The sequence below is a fragment of the Guillardia theta genome (assembly GCF_000315625.1).
Source record: "Guillardia theta CCMP2712 unplaced genomic scaffold GUITHscaffold_119, whole genome shotgun sequence".
Taxonomy (NCBI): domain Eukaryota; class Cryptophyceae; order Pyrenomonadales; family Geminigeraceae; genus Guillardia; species Guillardia theta.
The window spans coordinates 195,457-206,909 of NW_005434555.1; the positions used below are offsets into that span (position 1 = coordinate 195,457).

General features: G+C 55.3%; 3 protein-coding genes across 3 annotated transcripts; 1 reads left to right on the forward strand and 2 right to left on the reverse strand.

Annotated features, from left to right (window-relative positions):
- Positions 1 to 3,778: 3,778 nt before the first annotated feature.
- Positions 3,779 to 4,576, reverse strand: GUITHDRAFT_155390 (hypothetical protein). The gene is made up of 4 exons (XM_005822799.1): positions 4,504 to 4,576; positions 4,187 to 4,198; positions 3,998 to 4,143; positions 3,779 to 3,877 (listed from the first exon to the last, which is right to left on the reverse strand). The coding sequence occupies exons 1-3, from the start codon at positions 4,564 to 4,566 to the stop codon at positions 4,009 to 4,011; spliced, it is 210 nt and encodes a 69-aa protein (XP_005822856.1). The 5' UTR covers positions 4,567 to 4,576; the 3' UTR covers positions 3,779 to 3,877; positions 3,998 to 4,008.
- A 514-nt stretch (positions 4,577 to 5,090) lies between these two features.
- GUITHDRAFT_165882 (hypothetical protein) lies at positions 5,091 to 9,113 on the forward strand (the record flags this gene model as incomplete). Its single annotated transcript, XM_005822800.1, has 11 exons — positions 5,091 to 5,508; positions 5,575 to 5,633; positions 5,678 to 6,165; positions 6,213 to 6,766; positions 6,817 to 6,915; positions 7,102 to 7,199; positions 7,252 to 8,265; positions 8,313 to 8,526; positions 8,559 to 8,641; positions 8,824 to 8,881; positions 8,922 to 9,113. The coding sequence occupies exons 2-11, from the start codon at positions 5,599 to 5,601 to the stop codon at positions 9,111 to 9,113; spliced, it is 2,835 nt and encodes a 944-aa protein (XP_005822857.1). The 5' UTR covers positions 5,091 to 5,508; positions 5,575 to 5,598.
- A 476-nt stretch (positions 9,114 to 9,589) lies between these two features.
- On the reverse strand, positions 9,590 to 10,170 carry GUITHDRAFT_118025 (hypothetical protein; the record flags this gene model as incomplete). Its single annotated transcript, XM_005822801.1, has 3 exons — positions 9,590 to 9,697; positions 9,747 to 9,986; positions 10,039 to 10,170. 3 exons carry the CDS (start codon positions 10,168 to 10,170, stop codon positions 9,590 to 9,592), a joined length of 480 nt encoding a protein of 159 aa, XP_005822858.1.
- Between the last annotated feature and the right edge of the window lie 1,283 nt (positions 10,171 to 11,453).

Genomic DNA, 11,453 nt, shown 5'->3' on the forward strand with positions numbered 1-11,453 from the left:
TCCCCCCCCCTCCTCCCCCGTTCCTCTTCCTCCACCTCCACCTCCATCTCCCCCTCCACTACAACCTCCTCCTCCTCCATCCATCCATCCATCCATCCATCCATCCATCCATCCATCCCCTACCTGCCCCCAACTCACCGCAGGAGCAGGACGACGGTCTCGGGGAGGAAATCGTCCTCTTGTCAACTTCCGTCAGCAGGACGAACAATTTCATAAATGAAGACAATGTAAGTTGAGTCCCACGATGATCTCCCTTCAGCCACCTTCCTATTTCTTGTTTCTCTCCGATACAATCCCTTCCCTTCCCTTTACCATACCTTCCTATTCCTCACCTTCCTCTCCCCTCCCCTCCATTCCTTGCCTTTCACACCCTTCTTGTTTCTTCAAGTCATTCAGTTTCCCATCAGGCGCGGGACTCGGATTCAGCACTTCGAAGCAGAGGCATTCCGGTACCTTATCCTCCTCCTCTTCCTTCCCCCCCCGCCAAGTCCATCTCCTCTCCTCCTGCTCCTACTGCTGCAACAAGTTCACCACCATCGCTACCTCCTCCTCGACCGCCACCACCAATCCCTCCTCCTTCCTCCCTTCCTTCTGTCCTCCTCTCCTCTCCCCTTGACTTTCTCCTTTCACCGGTTTTCAGATCGTACAGCAGCACGTTCCCTCTGGCAGGCCACAGCCCAAGACCTCACTTGCCAACCGCTCCGTCGACGAGGCTCCTCCTGTCTCCTCCTCCTATGGACGCTCACCCTCGCGCGAGCCGAGGAGGGGACCAGGATCCGGCTCCCCTCATCCTCTCCTGTTACAGGCAAGCAACAACGAGTTCCAGGTAGTGGGGATGGGATGGCGGTAGCGGCGGGAGAGAGAGGAGGGAGGAGAGAAGAGGGAGGAGGACGCAGGGAGGAGGGAGGAGGCGAGGTCAATAAGGTGTGGGTGTGGTTGCGAAGAGGAGGGAGGCAGCTGAACGGATATCGCGCTTGCTAGGTGAACATCTGAACGCAGCCGGGGAAGGGAAAGGGAGGAGCAGGAAGGGATGGAGGTCCATAGTTACGCAGCGTCCCTGTCCTGTAGTTGCCTTCCCTGTTGCTTCCTTTCCGCTTGCTCCCTTCCCCTTCTCTCTCTTACCCTTTGAGCTTGTCTTGGCCTACCATACACATAATTGAGACCCTCTCTGTCTTTATCCTCCTCCTTCCTCTCCAGTCTCCTCCAAGTTCCCAGAGAAACGAGAAATCTTCACTTCCTTTATTGTACATCCTACTCCCACTTTACATACTCTCCCTCCTCCTCCTTCCCCCCCTCCTCTCACGCCGACAACCCTTCCGCCTTCCTCTTCCCCCATGGCATCGAGTGTCTCCTCCCCGTTGTCGCTTTCTCTCGGGCCTTGAGCACGCTGCCGAGAAGCATGTCGGAGGGCTTGGCGGGAGGGGCGGAGGGCGCGTCGGTGCGGGAGGGGTCGCGGGGGTCAAGGAGGTCGGAGGGGGAGGAAGGGGAGGGAGGGGCAAGGAGGAAGAAGGAAGGTCTACGAGAAGGGAGGTAGAAGCGCTCGTCCTTGATCTGGATGCTGATAGCGGAGGAGGGGGAGAGGGATCGGCACATGGTGGCAGACGGAGGGTTTTGGAAGGAAGCGAGGGGAATGAGGGACGGGAGGGAGGTAGGGAGAGGACGTGGGGGAGCGGAGGGAGGCAGGAGGGAGCGGCGGGAGCGGCGGGGAGAAGATTGAAGGACTTGCAGGGTAGGCGGGGAACGATATAGAGAAAGGGGGGAGGAGGCTGATCCTGCTGACAGTGAAAAGTAATGTTATCTGGGTATTGATCACGGCCTGCTGACAGGCTGACATTGAGGCTCTTTGTTTGCTTACAGCCCAAATGCCTGGCAAGGAATTGTGGATGAAAGAGAGTCATTTCACAGAATTAGGAACATGTCGGGGCCGGAAACATGCAACGGATGGCAGCTTGAGGAGATTGAAATCCCCAGATAGATACCCTCAGTGTCCCTTGTTTCCCAAATTCTTCCTTTTCGCATCAGCCCCCCGCCCTCCTTTCTTCCCTCTTGCCTACAAGAACTTGCCCCTACAAGAACTTTCCCCACCCGCCCCTCCCTCCTGCATCCCTCCGCTCCCCCACGTCCTCTCCCTCCCTCCCTCCAGTCCCTCATCCCCCTCGCTTCCTTCCAAGTCCCCCCGTCTGCCACCATGTGCCGATCCCTCTCCCCCTCCTCCGCTATCAGCATCCAGATCAAGGACGAGCGCTTCTACCTCCCTGCGCGTAGACCTTCTTTCTTCCTCCTTGCCCCTCCCTCACCTCCCTCCCCCTCCGACCTCCTTCGCCCCCTCGACCCTCCCGCACCGACGCGCCCTCCGCCCCTCCCGCCAAGCCCTCCGACATGCTTCTCGGCAGCGTGCTCAAGGCCCGAGAGAAAGCGACAACGGGGAGGAGACACTCGATGCCATGAGGAAGAGGAAGGCGGAAGGGTTGTCGGCGTGAGAGGAAGAGGAGGAGAGAGGGGAGGAGGAGGAGAGGATGTAAAGTAGGAGTAGGATGTACAATAAAACAAAGCATGAGAGAAACGTGATCGCAAGACTTAAAGTTCATTGTAGAAACACTTCCGACAAAAACATCAGTGACTCCCATGCTGTTCAGAGACAGTTCGCGCTCTTTGGCATCGGGTACATCAAAGTATGAAAACTTTGTGCGCAGTCAATAAAGCCATCTCGCCCGCAAAACATCAGCATAGGAAGCCAACACGATTTCTCCTGCAAGTAACCATTGGGATGCGTATGATGAGGCGCATTTCCCCTCCGTTTTCGACTTCACCTTCGTAGAATCTCACGTGAAAAACTCGAGGATGACAAACTTGCTGGGTTCGCAGAACAGATTCGACTTTATTTTGTGCTTCCATTATTGTACATCCTACTCCTACTTTACATCCTCTCCCCCTCCTCCCTCTCCCCCCCCTCTCACGCCGACTACCCTTCCGCCTTCCTCTGTCCCCATGGCATCGAGTGTCTCCTCCCCGTCGTCGCTTTCTCTCGGGCCTTGAGCACGCTGCCGAGAAGCATGTCGGAGGGCTTGGCGGGAGGGGCGGAGGGCGCGTCGGTGCGGGAGGGGTCGAGGGGGCGAAGGAGGTCGGAGGGGGAGGGAGGGGAGGGAGGGGAGGGAGGATGGAGGAGGAAGGAGGAAGGGAGGTAGAAGCGCTCGTCCTTGATCTGGACGCTGCTTGCGGAGGAGGGGGAGAGGGATCGGCACATGGTGTGTGGGGGTGGTTCTCAGGGATGGATCTCTGCGTGGCTGTGGAGGTTCTGGGGAAGGATGACGAACTTGAAGAAAGGCGCTGCAAGCACGGGGGGCAGAGGCGAGGAGAGTGTCAGCGAAGGGGGGCCGAAGAGTCTCTAATGACCGAAAACCAGGTTTTTCGCACAAGCTGATTTACTTGGAAGTTTCCAGAATTTCTATGGCTGTTCTCAAACTGCAAAGCAATGTCTTTCATCCTTGCTAACATTTTCTTTGAGGCGGGTCCGTCAACAAGACCATTGACAATACTGCTAAAATGATGGTTGCCGTGTTGGTTGGCACAGTCACATCAAGGATGTGATGTCAAGTCAATGCTGTAGTGAATCAAAGTTGTCTTCGATAGCATCAGCTTAGATGGTATGACGCAACAAGAAGGACGGACGTGATGGCGTAATGTCATGTCGTCAGTGCTGAATGCTTCTGGAGCTCAGTAGGGTTTCCTCATTACTGGGTAAGGACACACCGAACGAGGTTGTAAGGTTGTTCCATGTGCATTTCAATATTTCATTCGGCTCAAACACAAAAAATAAGGTTTAGCTTGAACGAAAGTGGCAGGTTCAAGTCGAAGAACTGACTCCTCCATTCAAATCCTGAAAGGTACAAGCAGTCATTTCAAGTCAACGGCAGTCTTGAAGACAGAAGAAGTCTGAATACATGAAAGAAATGGCATCTCAAACAAGGAAACAGCAATACGGTGATGAAAAGATTACCCTGCATGAATTTAGAGACGGTTGGCCATGTCGAACAGAGCGTCGCTGTAGTGATGGGAGCGAAGGCTAGCATGCTGGAAGGGCTTCAACAAAGAATGCTTGTTCAAGTTGGAAGGCGGGTTGGAAAGGATTGACTGGCTGCAATCCTGCCATATCGTCATGAAAAGATAGAAATAACAAAATTCATACATTGCCATATGGCTGATCACCAAATTATTGAAGTTGAGGAATCGAAAAGCACGAGTCAGGAAACAATCGTAGAGAGGGTACAAGTCAGAAATGTGAACTTCAATCAGGGTCAAAGAAAGCAATGATGAATCTCACCCCCTGTCAAGCAAAAAGAAGAACGTCAGATAAGTAAAATCGTATGTCCCAACGCAAATCAAAACTCCGTAAAACACAATGGAAGCATTTGAGGCATATAGATCGATCATGGTCTTGTAACCATCAGATCAATGTTTGAGGATCGAGAAGAACATGACCAAAGAGCGTGGAGTACGTGAACTCACACAAGCATGAACGATGGTCATCTTCTTGATGGATGGCGCCTTCTCGAGCATCGTCAGCATGGCCGTCGTCGTGCCTCTTCGTTCCAAAAACGGTGTTTTAAATATAAATAGAGTGTTTTAGAAATTAACCAAGCTGTACAGGATTCTCGATTTGGCTAAAATAATTTGTTCAGAGAATTTTCAAGAAAATAGTTATAGTAGTCATAAAAGGATATACTTGTCAAATGGTACTACTTCCTACTGACCGTTCTTGTACTACAAAACATTTACTTACCTGATCTGGTACTGCTGTATCGAACTGGTGCTCCGTCAGAGGGACTTCTGGTCAGCCTTCATTTGCGGTTACGCTGGAATGATCAAACGGACGGCCTGACCGAGTTCCGATGTAGTTACTACTACCAGCTCTAGCAGGAGGACAAGGTGGGGGGGGGGCAAGGAGAGAAGGATAGAAGAAGCAGAGGAGGAGAGGAGGAGAGGAGGAGAGGAGGAGAGGAGGAGAGGAGGAGAGGAGGAGAGGAGGAGAGGAGAGGAGGAGAGGAGGAGACTCGGAAGGAGAGGTCACTATGGCTGGTTACGTAGGTGGGCTCAATGACTGTGCTTCGCGGCTGGAACATGAGTTACAGCATGGGAAAAGAATTGACGGAGCTAAGATCCATGACTGCCCCGACCTTCACGTTGGAAGGGCATGCAGGACTGAAGGCGAAATGAAGACAGCCGTGGGTTTAAAGTTTAGCGAGATGACAGCGAGATGACAATCATGTGGAAGTTTGAAAGAAACAAAACTAAACATCGTTGTGAATTAGAGACTCGTTGAGGTGCTACAGGGAGCGAACTGACAGACAATACTGTTATCATGGCATTGCTGACGGATGTGTTAGCATAGTTCCAGCTTACAGGCAGAGAGAGCCAAGCTTGAACACACGGCAGGACGACACAGCATCTATGAGCATGTGCTAGGCTGAGGCTGAGCGATAAATAAGCAGCTGCTTTCAGACTACATCGGTGAGTGGGAGGGAGGATGAAAGGAGGTGGTGGGAGCTGGCACTGTTGAAGCTCTTGTCGTGACAGGAACTTATCAGACTCTCTGCCACCATGGAGGAGGGAACAGAAGATCTTCGGAAGGAGCTGTAGGAGGTTGCTCATGACGTGCTTTGCTTGACTGTCTCGACAGGTTGGCAGCAGGAGCAGTGTCGTTCGAGGATGAAGCAGATGAGGGAATAAGCTTGCAGGACATCCTGACGTTGAAGGAAAGATTCGATAGCGCAGACATCGATGGCGGAGGGAGTCTCGACATGCAGGAGTTCATGGACGCGTTCGGCTCGATCCTGAACAAGGATGGCTCCTTGACAAGAGAACAGATAAGGCGGTTGTTCATGCAGATCGATGCGAACTCGGACGGAGTGGTGGACTGGAACGAGTTCAGCACGTACATGCTGATGGAGAGTCAAATGAGCGGGTCGCTCGTCTCAGAGAAGATCTCCAAGTTCTTCATCTCCGACACCTCCGGCCTCAAGCAGGACGACGAGAACTCCCACAACGAGCATGTTGACTGCCTCGTCATCGAGCCCTCGGGTCCCTCCTACATCACCAGCTCCAAGGACGGCACCATCAGAATCTGGTCGCAGGCGTCTCTGACGCTGCAGAAGACCATCTCGCTAGGTGCCTGCGAGCCTGCGAGGCCCTCCTCCTGCTGACTTCCTCCCCAGGCAAGACGTGGGTGCTCGCGCTGTGCCTGCTGCGACATGCCGCGAAGCTGGTGCTGAGCACCGACGACCGGAAGATCAAAGTCTTCGATGTGCACACGTGGGAACAGTCCGTGGAGGTGGAGCTGTCAGGGCAAGCATACTGCCTGTGCTCATGGCGGAAAGACGACACGGAGTACATCGCGTACGGCAACGAGGTCGGGGACGTGACTGTGGTGGACTACGAGAAGGGGGTGCGAGACTTCCGGAACGATCACTCGATGAGGAAGGGCAAGAGGAGAGCGAGCAACTGGGCAGTGTCGTGGACCCGCAACATCCACAGCGGGTGGATCAACCAGATCTCGATGATCGAGGACCTTGGGGGGCTGGTGACGTGCAGCACCGACGGCGCCATCAACATCTTCGAATTTCCCTTCCAGAACGACCCGGTCAAGAAGGACAAGGTCCTGATGAAGCGCGTCCTCACCCCGCAGTACAAGGTGAACCAGAAGCCCATCAAGTGCTTCGTCTGGGTGGAGTCTCTAAAGCTGATCGTCAGTGGGGGAATGGAGCGAGAGGTTAGCGGGCTCCTTGCCCCTTCTCCCTCTCTTGACGCGTCTGCTCGCAGCTGACAGTCTGGAACCCTTACACGTCGAAGCCGGTCACGAAGCTCGAGGGCCACATGTCAGGAATCATCATGCTGCAAGTGAACTCCGACTACGACCAGGTGAAGTGAGAGGGAGGAGGGACAGGGAGGGAGAAGAGAGGGAGAGAGGGAGAGAGGAGAGAGGACAGAGGCAAAGGGGGAGGACAGAGGCAGGACAGGGACAGGGACAGGGACAGAGACAGAGACAGGACAAGGACAAGGACAGGGACAGGGACAGATGGAGGATGATAGTTGTTGTGGATGCAGGTGATATCTCTGTCCAAGGACAAAGTGGTCAAAGTCTGGGACCTTCGGAACGGGGAAGGGCTCCAGACTCTCTCTCACTTCAAGAATCCTGCGCTGAGGTAGGAGGCGGTAGAGGGGCAGGGCCCTGCACGTGCGCTGATCCTGCAGCAGGCCGACGGCCATCCTGTTCGACCAGGCGCGCGGTCGGCTGATCACCTGGGGCTGCAGGCATCACATATGGAAGATCAATCCGCAGATCACGAACCCGGTCAACGACGAGACCCACAACACTCCCGTCGTCGCCGTCCTCTACAACCGCATCTTCGGGAGTGTCGTGACCGTTGCCGAGGACTCGGAGACGATCGTGTGGAGGCCGCTGACGGGGCAGCAGATCTCCTCCTTCCATGACCCCGACCGGACGCCCGAGACGTTCGTGTCTTGTGCCTCCTTCGACGAGGCTGGGAGGAGGCTGATGACTGGCGATCACGAGGGCAGGGTCCAGGTGTGGAACTTCAGCAACGGCGCCTGCATCAAGACGCTGCTGAAGCCCGTGGACAAGCACAGCAGGCAGGAGGTCACGGCCGTCACCTCCTACAGCTTCGAGGAGAAGCGCTACATCGCGGCCGCGAGCTGGGACAGGAAGGTGACGATCTGGCTGGACAAGTCGGAGGACGCCGGGTCAGTGTACCCACTGATCCAGATGTTGGGGAACGAGAGCGACATCCTGTCCATCGCCTTCTCCTACCCCAAGACGCTGGCGACAGGAGCGTCGGACGGGAGCATCGCCATCTTCGACATAGAGAGCGGGATCAAGCGCATCGCCATGCAGTCGCAGAAGATCCATGGGTTCACTCCCCGGGAATCGATGAACGCCAAGGAGCTCGCAAACACGCTCTACGTAGAGAAGATACTCTTCCTGGAGGAGAAGAACAAGACCATCCTCACCTCAGGGGCCGACGGTCACCTCCGCTTCTGGGAGGGAACTTGGATGACCATCTTGCCTGAATCTGCCAGCACGACGGGAACGAACAAGGTCGTGCTGCTGATGCCCGCAGAGCACTGGCCGGAGTACGGGCTGGTGGACCACCAGGTGGACGAGGACAACAACATCCTGCTGACTGCGGACGAGGGAGGGTTCGTCAAGGTCTGGGACATCTCCGAATACCAGTGGAACATGCCGGACCGGTGAGAGGTGCTTCGTTTCTCAGCTCAGGTCGCTCACAGAGGCTCAGGTCCCAGGTGAAGGCCTGCTACTTCTGGCGAGCCCACCAGATCAGCATCTCTGCGGTGGACGTCATCGTGCCAGAGCAGGACCCCGGAAACGAGCTGAATCCGCTCGTCCTCACCGCGTCCAAGGACAAGAGCGTGCTGCTGTGGACAATCGACGGGATCAAGATCGGGGAGTTCGGCAAGGTGACATGGAGGCTGGGGAGGCGAACCATGACGGTAAGCGCTCATGGCAGAACGTTGAGCTCAAGGCGGATGCCTGGAACCTGTTTGACACCAGCACCTGGTTGACTGACAAGTCCATCAACATCCTCGGGATGGACTATGACTACGAGTGAGTGACGCCGCCTTCTCCTGCAGCCGTCTGCGGCCGTCTCTCACTGCTGTGCCCCAGCTCGGACAGGAACGACGACTCGCAGTCGAGCAATGACGACATTGAGCATGTTCTCAAGGGGCTGGATGAGAGGAAATCTCCCTCCCTCCCCTCTCTCCTCCTCCCTGACGACCCGTTCTCAGGATCCGGAAGAGCAAGCCCGCCGCTCCTGTCCGCGCCATCATCTCCAACCTGACTGAGGTCTGGACTTGCCCCGCTGCCTGGCCGTGACTCGTTGCAGATCCCCCCAGAGACTCTCTACCGGGCGAGGAAGGGAAAGGATGTGGACTTCGAGACCGACTGGCTGACGGGGGAGAGGGTGTACAAGAACATCAGGAAGAACACGTTGCCGGAGGAGAAGCGGCGGACCCCCGTCCTGCCCTACGTACGGCAGTTCTCCAGGAAGCTTGACCCTGACAACATCGTGCCCTGATGATCGGAGGGGAAGGGAGGGGAACCGAAGGGGAGGGGAGGGGAGGAGGGGTGATAGCAGCATGAGGAGAGAAGGGGTTGTGGCAGTGGGAAGAAGAGAGATGTTATGTACAACAAGTGAGGAACAATGTGATGATGTGAAGAAAACTTCAACAGAGATGTTATGTACAACAAGTGAGGAACAACATGATGGGAAACTCGAGCGGGGTACATGCTCCAGCTCAGAGCTGCTTCCAGCCAAGACTCTCCTTGTGGGGATGAGCAGGAGGGAGAAGATGTTGAATGACTCCGTGCCTCCTCCGCGCTCTCTCCTGCTTTGAGGTGTTCTTCCTAGCCTCCTCCTCCTCCTTCGCTCCTGCATTTCAGATTATTCGCATCGTCGCCAGGTATCCTTCCTTTCGCTCTCACCACCATCATGCATTGCAATCTCTTGGTTATGAACAAACACGGACCTCCAACTGCGAAGATATCAACGGCTCACGAGCAAAAATGAAAGGTGGAATGAAAAGAGCACTTGATATCATCGTCGTTAGGAGTACAACTTGACTCTTTGAAGATGGACATGTAGTCTTTCGTGTAGATTTCCTGTAAGCAAGCTTAAGAACTCTCTTCCCGTGTCGCACATCACTGCAACCAGGATCTGCTCTAAGATACATGGCTCGACATCTGTGAGCAGGGAAACCTCGCCAAGTCTCCTATGTTTGCTCATGAACAAGGCCAGCGCCGCCTTGACAGGTTTGCAGGGAAGAGGAGCACGAGGAGTTGTTTGAATGATCTTCATCTCCTTCATCCTCTCATGCACTCGATGATGCGACACGTCCCATCCCCGTTCTCTCTTCAGTTCCAGCCATATAGTGTTGACGCCAGCCTCAGGCTTCAACAAGAAAATGTCAGCATGGGAGCTTGGATTTCACACCAAGGATCACCTTGACGCTCTTGATGCTCAGGATCTCATCCTCGAGAGTCTCGTCGTTGGGTTGCAGCCCAGTCTCACTTGCCTGGGAACGAAGCCGAGCTGAATTCTTTCCTGCCCGCCTTCCAGCTTTCCCTCGTCCCATCCAACCTGCTTGGATCAATCACATGAGCTCACTATTCCCCTGCTCTCCCTCCCCTCCCTCCCCTCCCTCCCCTCCCTCCCCCTGTTCTCCCTGCCCTCCCTGCCCTCCCTCCCTCTGCTCTCCCTGTTCCCCCTGCTCTCCCTCCCCTTCCTCCCCCTGCTCTCCCTGCTCTCCCTGCTCTCCCTGCTCTCCCTGCTCTCCCTCCCTCCCTCCACCTGCTCTCCCCTGCCCCCCCCTGCTCCCCCTCCCTCACCACCTCCCTCTCCCTCACCTCCTTTATGTGTCTAGCATTGTCGCCCGACAAACAAATTGGGTATGAGGGGGATGAGACAAAAAGATCAGGCCGATATGATTCGACTCCGAACGACTTGTTGGGGACCCTGATCCCTCCCCACCCCACCATCTATGAGACTACCCCCTCTAATCCCTGCCTTTTACCCCCTTTTAGAGACCTTCAAGTACCCAATGGCATACCGAACCCTTGCAGTTTGTACCCGTACCCTACATTTCCCATGATTAACCACCCGTTCCTCCGACGGTTTGACAAAGTCCTTTCACCTCGCTTGGTTCCATCCGACCTCCCCCACCTCCTCCTCCTCCTCCTCCTCCTCCTCCTCCTCCTCCTCATCTTCCTTGCTACTTCCTTGATCTTCTAGTTTCTTCTCAATCTCCATCCCTCTCTCTCACTCTCCTCCTCTTTCTGCTCAGTTTTCCCTCCTTGCACACTCCACCTTTCCCCACATCATCCATCTCATCCCCTACCATCTCCTCTCTCTGCATTCTGCAAGGCGCTCCAGGACATTCAGAGCAGCAGCTGTTGACGATCTCAGAACCGCCGGCAACTCCATGGCAGGAGGAATCCTCTTGTAACCATGGGGAACTCCGGGAGCTGCTCCAACTGCCGGGAGGAGGGACCGTGTGCTGACATGTGAGTGCTTCCTCTCTCCCTCCCTGCCCTCCTCCTTAACCCCATTTTTGCTGGGCTGAATGTCGACAGATGCTCGCCGCGTACTCCTGGGCAGATCGAGGAGCGAGAACAGAAGACGAGGGTGCGCCTCAAGTGAGTGTCGGTTCTCGGAACGAGAGGAGGGAAAGGAAGGGGCTGGTGAGGGGAGCAGGAGCAGGAGCGTAAGGAAGGGGCTGGGTTGGAGAAGTAGAACGAAGAGGAGGGAGGAGGAAGAACATGGAGGGAAGGGAGTTGACAGGGGCGCAGATTCCCACGGGTAACAGAGATGCAAGGAAAAGATCACTTTGCGCCCATGGATAAAGGTCTTCCCCTCCCT